Below are 17,063 nucleotides of genomic sequence, written 5' to 3'. Positions count from 1 at the left end.
TATGGGCTAAATCTATGAAAAAAATGAGTTAAATATGAACAGTATAAACCCCAGCACATTACTGAATCTTTTACTTCTTGTTTATAGAAAGATATTTATCTTTAGAAGACATGTTTAAAATTCTTACTTTAAAAATCATTTTTGAAATAAAAATAAAATATACAGAAGGTCATCAAAAACACATGTATGCTCATTGCATACTCATGATGCATTCCAGTATGTTTCTTTGACCTGTGTATGTGCTGCAAATTTGCAGCTGGATCCAGTGGTATGATGAGATGCATAGTCAGTTCCACTGTCAAGAACATAAGCAGTAGAGTGTGCTTTTATCACATCATATCTAGTTGCATCTCTCTGGGATATTGGTGCTCATTGCCTACATCTGTTAATTCACTGGGAGTTGCAAGATAGTGATTATTTATTAGTTGTAATCCTTTTATAAAGAGATGCTTCCCTTTACCTATTATTTGGTTACCCAAAATAACAGTTTATATAGAAGAGGCAGAATTCTTTCCTGTTACTTATCAATTTCCCTTGTTTTCTGAAAGTAATTATCATTAGGAATTCATGAATTTATACATATTTAATCTCATTAAGTTGGCTTCTGTGTCACTTTGCTCTGACCTTAATAGCCTAGTAGTGACACTAGTAGTTAGCTTTCTTATTTTCTTCCATGGCAAGGTGTTCTAGTCTCATCTTGTACATTTCCTACTCTGTAGCTGAAATTGGCCATTTTATCCAAAGAGCCCTGATTTTAGTGGGAAAATTATATTCCAAGACCAAACTGGATGCTCATTTTGACCAGGTTGGTCACTATTTCTAGGCTTCTGTCATGAATAGAACTAGGGAGTAACATAAGTAAATGTTTATGGGGGTTTGGGAGGGGGGAGGGGTTAATATGTATGTATGTCTTGAAAAATTTACTTAATGCACTTTATTTTTTAGAATAGTTTTAGGCTAATAGCAAAATTGAGTGGAAAGTACAGAAAGTTCTGTACACACCCTCTGACCCCACACATGTACAGCCTCCCCTGCTATCAGTGTATCCTGTACCGGAGCTGTACATTTGTTCCATATATATATCTTATATATATGGAATCATATGTTGTCTTTTTGTGACTGGCTTTTTTTTTTCCTGTTTTGCAGTTTTAAACATTTTTTTTATTGAGTTACAGTCATTTTACAATGTTGTGTCAAATTCCAGTATAGAGCACAATTTTTCAGTTATACATGAACATACACATATTCATTGTCACTTTTTTTTTTTTTTTTTTTTTGCTGTGAGCTACCACAGTATCTTGTATATATTTCCCTGTGCTATACCGTATAATCTTGTTTATCTATTCTACATATTGTGACTGGCTTCTTTTGCTTAGCATAATGTTAAAGTTTATCCACTTTGTAGTATGGGTCAGAATTTTTAACGCTGAATCATATTCCATTGTATGTATATACCACATTTTGTTTATCCATTCATCTGTCGATGGACACTTGATTGCTTCTACCTCTTGGCTATAGTCAATATTGCCTTTTTCTTTTTTTAAGGATGGAAATGGAGTTGTTCGGGGTTACTACTTATCTGTGTTTCTGGAACTCTCAGCTGGCTTGCCAGAAACTTCCAAGTAAGTATGATATTCAGTGAAGTAACAAACTTTAGTGTGTGTTTACATACCTTCCTTGTAGCATTTTTTAAATTAATTCTTTCATTAATTACTATATTATGTCTGTTAAAATGTATACTAGTATGGAATCCCTGGCATAGTATGGTGGCATAGACTGGCAGTTCTCAAATCATATGACCTGGTGACTCTTTGTACTCTTAAATTTTATTGGGAACACAAAAGACTGTTTCCTTTTGGAGTTATATCTATTGATAGTTTCTGAATTAGAAATTAAAACTGAGAAACTTTTTGAATTTTTATTAATCACTTTAACAATAAACCTATTATGTATTAACATAAGTAATATATTCTTGAAAAATAGCTATTTTTCTAAAGCAAAATAATATTTGGTGAGAAAGCTGGTATCATTTTGTATTTTTAAAAATCTCTGATTGGCTTAAAGATGGCTGAATTCTCACTTTTGCTTCGCTAGTCAATTTATTGCAGTAAATTGTTTTGGTTGAAGTATATGTATAAAATCTGGCCTCTCAGATTTTGGATTTCATATGTAGTTGGGGAAAGGTTTTTTTAATGAGATATAATTCACATACCATAAAATCCACCTTATAAATAAGTGTACAAATCAGTAGATCTTACTATATTCACTGAGTTCCGCATCTATTACCAGTATCTAATTTTAGATTTTCATCATCCCATGAAGAAATCCTATACCCTTTAGCAGTCACTTTCCCTTCCCTTCCCCACCCAGTCCTTGGCAACCATTAATCTACTTTTTGTTAGGGAGGAACACTTTAAAAAGCAGTTTTAGATAACTGTAAATCATCTTTGATATTACACCAAAATTGTTAAATGTGATTTGCAGTATGAAACCTGGAACCATATCAGGGAATTTTATTCTATTCTACTCTATTATATTAAAATCTGTTGTTTTAGTATGAGATGTCTGCTTCTAGTTATGATGGAATAACAGGGATGACCCTTCTGCAACAGCCAAAAAGAAAAACATTTCCTAGACACTGGACATGAGACAACAAATGAAAGCAGACCCCAAGGGACAAGAAATAGACAAGTGAGCTCTATGATTGCCTCAGCTTACAACCTTGAGAGAGTTTTCAGGCTGTAACACATGGAGGCAGAACTGCAGTCGAGCCTGACTGACTCCCTAAGTTGATGAGAGAATGCTGCATTGGAAGAATAACCAGAGGAGAGAGCTGCACAGAGAACTCCAGAGATTTGTAGAGATTCCATTCAGATATTCAGCAGAGTACTGCTTAGGGCATGCATGTGAAGAAACTTACCTGAGGTTGGGGAAGGAACCATCTGAAAGGATTAGAGGATGTGGTGTCTGGTGCTCATACAGGGTCACTAACTGTGTCTATTCCCACCACTACAGTGGAGAAACTTGTAATCCATGGGGCACTGGATGAAGTACTCAGGAAATTTTTGCCTCAGTAGTGGGAAACTGGACACTGCTCCAGACCCATCTAACAAACAAAAGTAAGACCTGAAAAGATGAAATTGTTTCCAAGTAACCTAACTGCATCCCAGAACAGGGCTCAAGAAAATTTATAAGATCACAAAAATACCCAGCATCCCACAAAGTTAAGTTTACAATATCTTGTTTAATCAAGGATTAATTGGCATGCAAAGAGGCAGGAAGACATAACCAATAATGAGGAGAGTAATCAACTTAAATTGAGTAAGAACTTTTTTAACGTGGGTTATATCTACTGATATTTTCTGAATTAGAAATTAAAACAAATTTTAAAAATTAATTCACTTAAAAATAATAAACCTATTGCATATTAACAAATAATATTTCTATGAATAGGAACTTTCTCTAAAGCAAAATAATGATGGGAAAACTTGTTTTGTGTTTTTTGAAATCTTTGTGCATCTTACAAAAAAACGTGGATTCTCATGTGAGAATTAGAGAATATTTAAGATGGTTTTTTAAAACCATTTCATTTGTTTTTAAAAGTTAAATCGAAATGTGGGAGATACAAAAGGCTCGAATTGAACTTCTTGAGAATGAGCCATATTTGAGATGAAAAATACACTAGATGGTATGAATGACAGATTATATATTGCAGAAGAAAAAAATTAATGAACTTGAAGGCATAGCAGTAGAAGGTATCCAAACTGTGAACATAGGAGAACAAATTCCAAAGCAGTGCAACAACTTGAAGCAGCTCAACGTACAGATACCTGGAGTCCTCCAGGGGAGGGGGTGGGAAGAAAAAAGTAAAGAAATAATGGTGAAAACTTTCCAAACTTTAATGAAAACTTTAAACCCACAGATCTAGAAAGTTCAGTGAACAACAGGCACATGAAACATGAAGAAAATACCAAAGCACATCATAGTCAAATTGCTTGAAACCAATGATAAACAAAAGATTTTAAACTGGCAGTGGGAAAAAAAGCCGTTATATTTAGAGGCACAAAGATAAGGATGAATTCAGAGTTCTCACTGGAAACAATACAAGTGAAATATAGCAACATTCTAAAAGAATTGAAGGGAAAAGTTTTCAACATAGAATTCTGTACTTAGCAAAAATACAGTGAAATTAAGATATTTTCAGACCTGAACTATTAAGAAATGTTAAAGCAGAGGCTTCAGATAGAAGGAAAATAATACCAGTTGGACCTCTGAATCTAAACAAAGAAATGAAGAACACCAGAAATGGAAATTGCATGGGTAAATAAAATTTTTTTTCTGTTATTAAAGTAACTTTAAGTGATAATTGACTGTTTAAATGAAAATAATAACATTGTACTTTGGGATTTACAACATACATGGAAGCAAAATACATGACAACATTTATAGTATAGTATGGTATTTATAGGCCAAAAGGATAGAACATGGAAATATAATGTAAGATTCTGGCACTGTATGTGAAGTGGTATACTGGCAATTAAACTAGACTATGGTAAGTTAAAGATATATACTGTTCTATTACTTTCTCTTGCCTGCTGTAACTAATTGCCACAAATTTGGCCACTTAAAACAATAGAAAAAATTTTCCTCACAGTTCTGGAGGCCAGAAATCCAGAAACTATTCCTAGGCCCAAATCCAGGTTTTGGCAGGATTTTAGTAGTTCCAGAGATACTAGGGGAGAGATCCATTCCTTGGTTCTTTCAGCTTTTGCTCACTGTCAGCTTTCCGTGACTTGTGACTGTGTCACTCCTATCTCTGCCTTTGGTCACATTGCCTGCCTGCCTGCCTGCCTGCCTTCCTTCCTTCCTTCTTTCCTTCCTTCCTTCCTTCCTTCCTTCCTTCCTTCCTTCCTCCCTCCCTCCCTCCGTCTTTCTTTCTTTCTTTCTTTTCTTTCTTTCTTTCTTCTCTTCCACTGTTTTCCTCTTATAATGACACTTATGGTTACATTTAGGGTTCACATGGATTTTCCAGGAGAGTCTCATCTTGGGATCCCTGGCTTAGTCACAGCTGTATACTCCCATTTTTTGCCATGAAAGATAACATTCGGAGGGAGGGTACATACAGCTCAGTGGTAGAGTGTGTGCTTAGCATGCAGGAGGTCCTGGCTTTAATCTCTAGTACCTCCATTAAAAAAAAAAATTAATAAACAAGTCTAATCCCCCCCCCCCAAAAAGGGTAATGTTCACAGTTCTAGAGATGAGGATGTGGATACTTGGGGGACACTATTCAGTCTCCCACTACTATAAACTAAAGCCACTGCTAAAATGACAAAAATATATAGCTAATAAACAAAGGGGATAAAATTGAATTATAAACAAATACTAATCTTAATGAAGACAGAACAAGATAACAGGTAACAACAGATGGGACAAATACCAAGATATAGTAACGTGAATGGTCTAAACACCCCAATTAAAAGGCAGAGGTTGTCAGATTGCCAAAGAAAAGCAAAACTCAAGTATATGCTAACCAGAAGAAATGCACTTTAAATATAAAGATATGCCATACTAGTACTAATCAAGACCAAGTCTTGATTATCAAGTATATTTCAAAGCAAAGCATATTATCAGATAAAGAAATTTATTTTATAGTGATAAAAGGATCAGTTAGTGAATAGAACATATAACGACTCTAAACATTTCTGTTTATACCCTGCTAACAGATCTTCAAAATACAGGAAACAAAAACTGATAGAAGTATAAGGAGAAATAGACAAAAGCTCTTATTTCAATTTATAGAACAGGTAGGCAGAAAATCTTCAAGGATATAGTACACAGAACAACACTAGCAATCAACCTGACCTGACTGACATTTATAGACCGTTTGATCCAGCAGTAGCAGAATACAAATTATTCCTAAGTGTGCACAGAATATTTACCAAGACAGACCATTCTGTGGAACATAGAACATGTCTGAATAAATTCAGAGGGATTCATATCATTCAGATTATGTGTTTTTTAAACCATAGTGGAATTAATTTAGATATTAGTAACATATTTTGAAAATCTGATGTTTTTGAAAGTTAAATAACACACTTCTTAATAAATCCTGGATCAAAGAGGAAATCATAAGAGATTTTTAAAAAGTGTTTTGAACTGAATTAAAATGAAAGCACAACATACCAGAATTTGTAGTATGCTACTTAAGGCAGTAAGTGGGAGGAAATTGATAGGACTAAATGCCTGTATATGAAAAGCAGAAAGGTCTTAAATCAGTGATCTCAACGTCTATTGTGATAAACTAGAAAAAAGAACTAGTTAAATGGAAAGTAAGCAGAAGAAAGGAAATAACAAAGATCAAAGCAGAATGCAATGGAATTTTTAAAAAAACACAGTAGAGAAAATTGAAATCAAAAGGACAACAAAATTTGAAGGCTAACACTATATGATTGTAAGATTTATAATAAAGGCACAATATGAACATGATACATCATAGTATTAGCATAAGAACAGACACAGTGATCAATGGAATGTGTAAGTTTCCTCCACTATCCAAAATTAGAGTACTATCCAAAATGAAACCTTTTGTAAACTGAAATGATACAAAGTGAAGAAGCAATTACCTTAGAACACATCTTGCTAACGGATGCACAAAATATATCAGGAGAAAGCATATATACTCATATACTCAATTCAAAGCCATGGTGGCTTGATGCTGAGATGCTGGGTGTAGTTCCCAGGGAAGGAGCTCGGTGGTGCCACTCTTGCTGCTTGGTATGCCTCTGTAATACTTAGTACAAAACAAGCACTGAACGCTAATTTTACTTTTCAGCTTTTTTGTAAAAGCAAAATTTCTCTTCAGATTTCTTTTGGTTAACAAAAACAGATACTAATATAATATAGGTCCTTTTTAAAAAGTGAATTGTCATAAAGCGAACTTTTGAAAAGTGGGGGAAACCTACAATTCCAGAAATAAACCCACATTCATAAACTAATTTTTGACAGATGCAGAGGCAGTGCTGTGGATAATGTATATACTCTTTTCAACGAATTGTGGTTGAACATTTGGATATTCATATACCAAAAAATTGAATTTGGCTCCATCTCTCACACTATATATGTAAATTAACTGAAAATTGATCATAGACTTAGATTTAGATCCTGAAACAATAAAACTTACTGGAGAAAGCAGGAGAAAATTAAAGGTCATACCACATGTTGGCAAGAATATAGAGAAATTTGAAGTCTCATGTGTTTCTGGTGGGAATAAAATTATAAAACCACTTTTGTAAACCATTTGGTGGTCTGTTAAAAAGTTAAACATATACTTACCGAATGACTCAGCTAAACCACTTCTAGATATTTACCCCAGAGAAAAGGAACTATATATTTGTACAAAGACTTTTACAGAAATGTTTATAGTAGCTTTATTTGGAGTAGCCAAATAGAATCAACCCTAATTGCCACCAACAGATGAATAGCTAAGCAGATTTCAGTATGTCCATATAATGGAATTACACTCAGCAATAAAAAGTAATAAACTGTTGATACATTGCAAAGACAGGAATGACTTTTAAATTAATTATTCTTAGTGAAAGCAACCATATAAAAAAACACATATATATGATTCCACTTATATACACCTCTAGAGAAATACAAACTAAATCCACAGTGACAGAATGCAGTGTGTGGTTGCTTAGATGGAATAGGCTCACCTGAAGTTGGGTGGAGGGAGGGGGTAAGAGGGAGGAATTACAAAATGCAGAGGAAATTTTGGGAGACAATGGATATGTTTAGTATCTTGATTGTGGTAATGGTGATGGTTTTATGGCCATATGCATATATATGTGAAAACTTAACCAGATTGTACGCTTCAGATATGTGCAGCTTATTTGAGTTACATTTTATTGAAGCTGTCTTACTCAAAAAAGAAAAAATAACAGTAAAATCTTCATGGGTCTGTCTTGTACTTTGCTTGGATCTTTTACTCATGCTTGATTTTGTAACAACATGCATTGATCATTTGGAAAATAATGGTTTACTAAATACACAGTTGACACATTTCACTATGTACTATCAAGCAGTTACATTTCATTGATATCACCATTTTCGTAATGAACGTCTTGAATTACTGAAAAGCTTTTGAGCTCATGTGCATACAAATTTTAGAGTTTTTTTTTTTTTCACTTGAAAGTGTGTGTTATATCATCGGCAACAAATGCTGACAGTTCTTTTCCGTAGTTGTTTTGGTCCAGAAAATGTCTGTCATGTATCCACAACTGAAGAACTATTGTTTGTCAGTTCTTTCAGTTTGATGTTTCACAAGAAAGTGACTAATGAGCTTGGAACTCTGTTGAACAAAGTGATTTTTCCAAGACAACCATTATACATCATTATGCAGCACAAGTGCATTTTTCCCATATTTCCCATTTGTGACACCAAGAGTTAAGGTTTCATAACATTTATCATTTTTACTACTTCATCAAAGACATTCTTGAGAGACATTGAAAAAAATTTTTTTCCATCTGGAAGTGTGTAGCGGTGAATAATATGATTACTGGTACATTTTAACTCTCATTGCTTTTGAATCACTAGTGCAAATGTCAACACAGCAAAAAAGGCAGATAACATCTTAGCGTTATTATGAAGGTGGTTTTGACTGTTTGTATTGCTAAAAGAATCATAGGGACCGACCCCTGAGTGGTACACAGCCTACACAACCACCTCTGGCATAGACTAACCTTTGCAGAATATTCTTGCCACCACTGGTGAGTCAACCTTTGAATAATGCTAGTATTATGGAAAGGATTCTGGCCTTGAGTTATAAGTGTTTTTTAGTCATGGCTGCGTTCCCAATCAGTGGACTCACCTGTATTGTTACTGTAACAGCTGACGTCTGCGGAATATATGGTTTGTGTTATGCACTGTGCTTTACATAACTTTACATAATAGTACATAAAATCTTGCCTTGTGAGCTATAGTTTTTCTTATCATTTCCATTTCAGAGATGAAAATACAATGGCTTAGTTAAGTTATTCACTCAAGTTCAACATTGTTAAACTGCAATCTGTTTATTAACAGATTTTTCTTTTGCTGTATTCTTTGTTCTTAACCAAAAGCTCTGATTTCCTGAAATCAGCCCTTGTAATTGGAAGGTGGTTGATCTTAGGCAGAATTATAAGAAGTTCAGTGATTACAGGATCTGTTCATATCCCTGTTACCACCATTAATCTTGGTTCTCTTGTCTATTAATTTATTTTCTTACCTTTAGGCATAACCTCAGAGATAATGCAGGTTTGGTTCCAGACTACTGCAATAAAAGTCACGTGACATTTTTGCTTTTCCGGTGCATATAAAAGTTATGTTCAAACTATGGTTTATTAAGTGTGCGATAACATTATGTCTAAAAAGACAATGTACATACCTTAATTTAAAAATACTTTCTTCCTCGCCGCCAGGCTGTCGCCCATGTGCCTGCGCGCCGCCGTGCGTCGGGACTGGGGTCCCGTGCCGAGAGTACTTCTGTTCTGGGACGTAGGGCACAGCTGGAAAGGTGGCCGCCCCTTTGCCCATCATGCACTGCATGTTCGTGGGGAACCTGGTGCTAAACCATTCCTAGACCACCTGCTTCGGATCAGGGTTTCATATGTAGCAGAGCAGCTCCCTCGCTGCGATCTATTGAAAGTCAGCCCTCGACACAAGGGTTTGTAAAAAACTTCAAAAAAAAGAAATAAAATCAAGAAAAAAAATACTTTCTTCCTAAAAAATACTAACCATCACTGAGCCATCAGTGAGCATAATCTTTTTGCTGGTGGAGTGTCTTACCTTGTTTGATGGCTACTGACTGCTCAGGGTAAGGTTGCTGAAGGCTGGGGTGGGTGTGGCGATTTCTTAAAATAAGACAAACATGAAGTTTGCCGCATTCCTTTCATGAATGATTTCTCTGTAGAGTGCAGTGCTGTTTGATAGCATTTTACCCACAGTAGAACTTTTTTCAAAATAGGAGTCAGTTCTCTTAAACCCTGATTCTGCTTTATCAACTAAGTTTATGTAATATTATAAATCTTTTGTTGTCATTTCAACAATCTTCACAGCATCTTCACCTGGAGTGGTTTCCATCTTAAGAAACCTTTTTTTTTGCTCATCCATAAGAAGCAACTTCTCATCCATCAAAGTTTTCTCATGAGGTTGCAGCAATTCAGTCACATCTTCAGGCTTTACTTCTAATTCTAGTTCTGCTGTTTCTACCATATTGGCAGTTAATTTTCCACTGGAGTCTTGAACCCCTCAAGAGTCATCCTCAAGGGTTGAAATCAAGTTCTTCCAAAGTTCTGGTAGTGTTGATATTTTGACCTCTTCTCTGAAATGGTGAATGGTCTTAATAGCATCTAGACTGGTGAATCCTTTCCAGAAAGTTTTCAATTTCCTTTGCCCAGATTCTTCAGAGGAGTCACTATCTGTGGTAGCTATAGCTTTACGAAATGCATTTCTTAAATAATAAGATTTGAAAGTCAGAATTACTTATTGATTTTCGGGCTGCAAAAGGGATGTGTTTAGCAGGCAAGAAAACAGCATTAATCTTGCACATTTCCATCAGAGCTCTTGGATGACCAGGTGCATTGTCAAGGAGCAGTAGTATTTCGCAAAAACTCTTTTTCCTTAGTAGTAAATCTCAACGGTGGGCTTCAAGAATTCATCTAGCCATATGTAAAGAGATACACTATCATCAGGCTTTCTTCTCTTTATAGACCACAGACAGTAAATTTAATATAATTCTTAAGGATTTTCAGAATGGTAAACGAGCATTAGCTTCAACTTAAAGTCACAAGCTGCATTAGCTCCTGACAAGAGAGTCAGCCTGTCCTTTGAAGCTCTGAAGTCAGGCATTAGCTTCTCTTCTCTAATATGAGAGCCCTAGGTGGCATCTTCTTCCAATAGAAGAGTGTTTCGACTACTTTGAAAATCTATTCATTAGTTATCTAAGCTAGATCTTCTGGATAACTTGCTGCAGCTGCTATATCAGCATTTGCTGCTTCACCTTATGCATCATTTTACGGAGATGGCTTCTTTTCTTCAACCTCATGAACCAACCTCTGCTAGCTTCCAACTTGTGCTTCCTCACCTCTCTCAACCTTCATAGAATTGAGTTAGGGCCTTACTGTTGCCCAAAGTTAGGCTTTGGTGTAAGGAATATTGTAGCTGATTTGATCTTCTATCTAAACCACTGAAACTTTCTTCGTGTCACCAAGAACACTGTTTAGCTTTCTTAATTCAGTAGAGTCAGACTTTTAATATCCTTCAAGAATTTTTCCTTTGTATTCACAGCTTGACTAACTGGCACAAGAGGCCTAGCTTTCAGCCTTTATTGGCTTTCGACATGCCTTCCACACTAACCTTAATCATTTCTAGCTTTTGTTTTAGAGTAAGAGACGTGCGACTCTTCTTTCACTTGAACACTTAGAAACCATTCTAGGGTTACTAATTGGCCTAATTTCAATATTGTTGTGTCTCAGGAAATAGGGAGGCCCAAGGAGAGGGAAGGAGATGGGGGTAGGGGAGAGGTAAAGTGGGAAGGCGGTGGTAGGAGGGGAAGGATGGCCAGCCTGTGCAGTCAGAACACACGTGGCATTCATCAGTTAAGTTTGCTGTCATATATGTGTACAGTTCATGGTGCCCCAAAATAGTTCCATCCAAGATCACTGGTCACAGATCATGATAACAAGTATAACAGTAATGATGTAAAAGTTTGAAATACTGTGAGAATTACCAAAATGTGACACAGACATGAAGTGAACAAGTGCTATTGGAAAAATGGCACTGTTAGACTTGCTCGATGCATTGTTGCCACAAACCTTCAATCTGTAAGAACCTATATCTGTGAAGTGCAGTAAAGCAGAAGCACAATGAAACGAAGTGTGTCGATAGCTCTGCTTCTTGCTGTGGGAAGATTCTCCTCTTAATGATGTGTAGATTTTGTGACATTTCTACTGCTTTTGGCACAGGTTTCATCTTGGTGCTTTTGCTTATATTGACCATATACACTTTGGGAACTTATTGAAGTTTACATTGTCTTATAAACAGTAATAACATTATCAGTGATGGTGAAATACCATTCATCAAAAAGATTTGTTAGATATTACCTGAATATTTTAATGAGAATACTCTGTTTGGATAAAAGCAGACATCTTACCAATCTGTTAATCCTGTTAACACTTCAGAAAGCCTAGAGAATGGTTTTGAATACTTTTTCAATAACTATTGAAATGTCATTCAATTATGGAATTCAGAGTTTAACAGTGAGGTAGTTTGTCAAAATATGAAATAAAATTGTAAATCATTGTATTGTTATCTAGTAGATTTTAATAACGTCTGGGACCCTGAAGTACTTTCATAATTTCATTATACTTAAATATCTCAATAAATGTATGTGTTAGCATACACTTGTGTAGGCTTTCAGAGGAAATTTGCAGATGAGTGACATCCTTGAATTGATGCTTAACAGTACTTACTGAGTTGACTTTCATTTTAGAGAAGGGAATTTCTTTGAGTTACTTAAGAAAAGAGTAGAACTTTCCCTGGGGGAGTTGTTTTAATGAGACTAAAATTTTTAGTTGTAAATTGTTAAATTTATTCAGACTTTCAGTTTGATAACAGGAAAGAATTTAAGTTGGATATTCAAATTTCAGGTTTTAGTTTTATCTAAGATGAGTGTTGAGATGCTCTGTAAATAATTCAACTTGGATTAATTGCTATATTTAATAGAAACATAAGTGTATGTCTGTCATGATTTTAAAGAACTAATGCAGATTTTTTAAAATGATCTTTTTTCAAATATTTTATGCCTTCTCATACAAAACCCCCAAAATTTTCAAAAACAATATTGTTTTAAATTTTACCTGTCTTGATCCTGGATGTATTTAACCATCTGCATTAATGTCTTGCTCCCCAGATTTTCTATATTCTTGGTTGTTTCTCTATGAGTTTTGAGTTTTTCACTACTCACTTTTTTAAAAAAAATTTTTCATTGTAGTTGATTTACAGTGTTTCAGGTGTACAGCAAAGCGATTCAGTTATACCTATGCATATATATATTCTTTTTTAGATTCCTTTTCATTATAGGTTATTACAAAATATTGACTGTAGTTCCCTGTGCAGTAGGTCCTCGTTTATCTACTTTATATATAGTCACTATCACTTTTAAAATAGGAATAGAAATTTTTGAGGTGAAATTCATATAATATATAATAAACCCTTCTAAAGTACACAATTCAGTGGAACTTAGTGCATTTGTAGTATTGTGCAATCACCACCTCTCCCCAGAACACCTCATACCCATTAAGTAAACAGTCCCCATCCCTTCTTTCCCCTAGTCTTAGACACCTGTGTTTGGCTTCTATTTAGCATAGTGTTTTCAGGCTTCAGTTAATGTTGAAGCATGTATCAGAGCTTTATTTTTAATATGGCTGAAAAATATTCCATAGTATCTATATACTTCAGTTTGTTTATCCATTCATCTGTTGGTGGACTTTGGGGGTTTTTTTCCCCCATTTTTTGGCTATTATTAATAATCCTGCTATAAATATTTATGTACAGGTTTCTACATGGACATATGTTTTCATTTCTTTCAGATATATACCTGGTTGTGGAATTACTGGGTTATATTGTAATTCTGTGTTTAATGGTTTGAGAAATTGCCAAACTTGTTTTCCACAGTGGCTGCACTGTTCTTTTTTCCTACCAGCAATGTACGAGAGTTTATGTTTCTCCACATCCTTACCAACATCTATTTCCCATTTTTAGATTATATTTATAACTATCCTAGTGAATATGAAGTGGTATCTCATTGTGGTTTTGACTTGCATTTCCTTAATAACCAGTGAAATTGATTATCTTTTCATGTGTTTATTGGCCATTTGTATGTCTTCTTTGAAGAAATGTCTACCTCATGTCCATTGCCCATTTTTAAATTAGATTTTCTTTTAGTTGAGTTATGAGAACTCTATATATTTTATATGCTAAACCATTATCAGACATACGATTTGAAAACCTTTTCCCATTCTATGGGTTTTTTTTTTTTTTTTTTTTGCCTTCTTGATAATGCCCTTTTGATGCACAAAAATTTTTAATTTTTATGAAGTCCAAGTTACCTGTTTTTTTGTTGCTCATACTTCTGGAGTCAGATCTATAACCCATTGCCAAATTCAAATTCATGAATATTCCTGTTTTCTTAAGTGTTTTATAGTTTTAGCTCTTTTGGTCATTGATCCATTTTGAGTTAATTTGTGTATATGAAATTAGAAAGTTGTTTATGAAATATATATATGAAATCTGTATATGAAATATGCGTGTAGTAATCAAATTTTCTCAGCACCATTTGTTGAAGAAATTAATCTTTCCCTATTGAATCATCTTAGAACCCTTGTCAAAAACCAATTGCATATAGATATTGGGATTTATTTCTGGACATTTAATGCCAACCTTTGTACTACAAAGCTGGCCTCATGATTGCCACAAAATCTAGGCAGACAAAATGTCACAGCTTTTGTATTAGTTTTTTGTGCTATCAGTCTAGATAATGCATTGTGAGAGATAATTAATATAAAGATCACTTGACAGCACTTAAAGAAATACAGTTGACCCTTGAACAACACAGGGGTTAGGAGTTGCCAACCCTCCTCACAGTCAACAATCTGCGTATAACTTAAGAGTTGGCCCTCCCTATCCAGGTTTGCCCCGTATCTGCATTCTCGGATTTAACCAGCCACAGGTCGTGTAGTCCTGTAGTATTTACTATTTTTTAAAAATTCCAAATTTAAGTGGACCGGTGCATTTCAACCCTATGTTGTTCAAGGGTCAACTGTATTTACATCCATTTGTAGGTAAAGAGCTATAATTTTTTTTTCACTTTTGCCAGCAGAAATAACAGAATGAGCCGTTGGGTTTTTTTTAAAACATTTATCTCCACTAAGAGAGAGAAGCTTTATGGCTATTGTTGAATGTTCCTTCTCATTATCTTTATTTTTTCACTTTCCTTTCTACTTGCAGTATAGTACTTTCTTAGTAAAAATGACTTTGAAGACTTGAGTTTTGTGCTATAAAAGATATGGAAATCTGAATATACTGGCTTTCCTATTGTATACTTATCTTCTATTAGAAAATTTTATAGGCTTGACTTTCTGAATAGTTAATTTATGATAACTTGAATTGGAAAAATGTAGTAAAATATTCAACATTTATTATTTATTTTAAAATTGCATGGTGATAAACCTCAAAGAGTGGCAAAATATTTATATATAAGGAAACAGATAATGAATATTTGGAAAAAACATACAGTGTTGCTAAAACACGTAACTTTGAAAAACTGTTTTATACAAAATGTATTCAATTTTTGAGGTGTTTTATACCTGCTATATTGGTAAACATTTTTAAGAGGTAAAAAGGACTTAGTGCCAGGCATGTTGTGGTAGCCTGTTCACAATACTGGTGTCTTTATAGATGATTCAGTCCTTTCTGAAAGAAATGTAACTGTGTATACAAGTAAGTTTCTTCTCAGGTACTCATTGACTTTATTGTTTTGATGTCTTTTATTCTTGCTTTACTAACTATATTAATAAGTCTTGTTTTTCGATTTTAGGTATGAATATCGTGTAGAGATGGTTCATCAGTCCTGCAATGATCCTACCAAAAATATCATTCGAGAATTTGCATCTGACTTTGAAGTTGGAGAATGCTGGGGTTATAATAGATTTTTCCGTTTGGACTTACTTGCAAATGAAGGATACTTGAATCGACAAAATGATACAGTGATTTTAAGGTAAAAGGAAACATATTGTGGCTTTTATCATGGGGAATAATGTCATCAGAACTTTGAAGTCTTTTCACTTAACAAAGATAAATATTAAAATTCATACTAACTGTAAACCTTACCATGTTTTTAACCATTTCAGAACCCTTAAGTGTAGTCAGTGAATAAAATAAGTTAGAAATGTGCTGGGATCTAGTTAGTACTTCCATAAACAATAAACTACTTCCAATAAATGTGATAATGTCCCATTTATCTGTTGAACTTCTAGCAACCTCACCATTTGGAAAATAAAGAATAGTGAGGGATCAAGTGCTTATTTTTTCCACTTGACATTGTATATAATATTCAGGTGATTGGTTTTGCAACGTTAATTTCAAAAAAGATTTTCAATTTCTTCTGAAATTAAAAGTAAGAGAATAGAGATGGATATTGATAAAAATAGACTAAGTGATGATAGTTGGTGTGGTATTTGTAGGAAAGGACAAAACATAAAAAGTGACTATAAAACTATGGCAGCCCTGGAGGGAGGGTATAGCTCAAATGGTAAAGCACATGCCTAGCATGCACAAGATCCTGGGTTCAATCCCCATTACCTCTTCTAAAAATAAATAAATAAATAAACCTAATTCCTCACTGCCCCCCACCCCAAAAAAAACTACAGCAACCCTATTTAATGTCGGAGTAACTTTTACAATTCAGTTTTGGGGTATCATTGCATGTTGTTTTAATTTGATGATCAAAATGAGAGCTTGAGTATTAAATTCAAATATGTTTTGACTGAGTGGTTTCAAAGTATTTAACAATTTAGTAAGTTACCATCAAAATAATTTTAAAAGCTTTTTTCCAAAGAAGTGATTAGATAATCCTCTTTAAGTTTCACTTATTCTGATTTCTTTATTCTTGAGCATGCTGGATGAGTTGCTATTATATCACCCTTTACTATTACGTGTTCTTCGTAACTTTTCTGGGAGAATAAAAAAATGAAAAAAAGAGCTAATTGCATTTTGAATGTAGAAAAAAATTCATGTTTTTGTCACCTCTTCTTTTGGGTGATTATTTTAGTATCATTTTATCACCTTTTATGTTTTCTTAAATTACTCATCAAAAGAAGTAATTTGTTGCTGTTTCACACTTTAACCAGATAAGACTGTGAAATTATTCAAATAACAATTTTATTGGCCTACAAAATAGCCATTTTTTTTTTTATGGCCTTAGTCCTCTCCTTGTTGGAGCCATAGTAATGTTGAATTTTCTGGTG

General features: G+C 34.3%; 1 protein-coding gene across 2 annotated transcripts in view; it reads left to right on the top strand.

Moving 5' to 3' along the window:
- TRIM37 (tripartite motif containing 37) overlaps positions 1-17,063 on the top strand; it is a 101,510-nt gene that overhangs the window by 30,212 nt on the left and 54,235 nt on the right. For both annotated transcript variants that reach the window (XM_010990425.3, XM_031468038.2), the window contains exons 12-13: positions 1,546-1,622; positions 15,635-15,814. In XM_010990425.3, the coding sequence (XP_010988727.1) occupies positions 1,546-1,622; positions 15,635-15,814 (257 nt within the window). The remainder of the gene's footprint in view (positions 1-1,545; positions 1,623-15,634; positions 15,815-17,063) is intronic.

This window comes from Camelus dromedarius, chromosome 16 (genome assembly GCF_036321535.1).
Source record: "Camelus dromedarius isolate mCamDro1 chromosome 16, mCamDro1.pat, whole genome shotgun sequence".
Lineage (NCBI taxonomy): Eukaryota > Metazoa > Chordata > Mammalia > Artiodactyla > Camelidae > Camelus > Camelus dromedarius.
The sequence above is the reverse complement of the archived record's forward strand: the minus strand, read 5'-3'. Positions and strand labels throughout refer to the sequence as shown.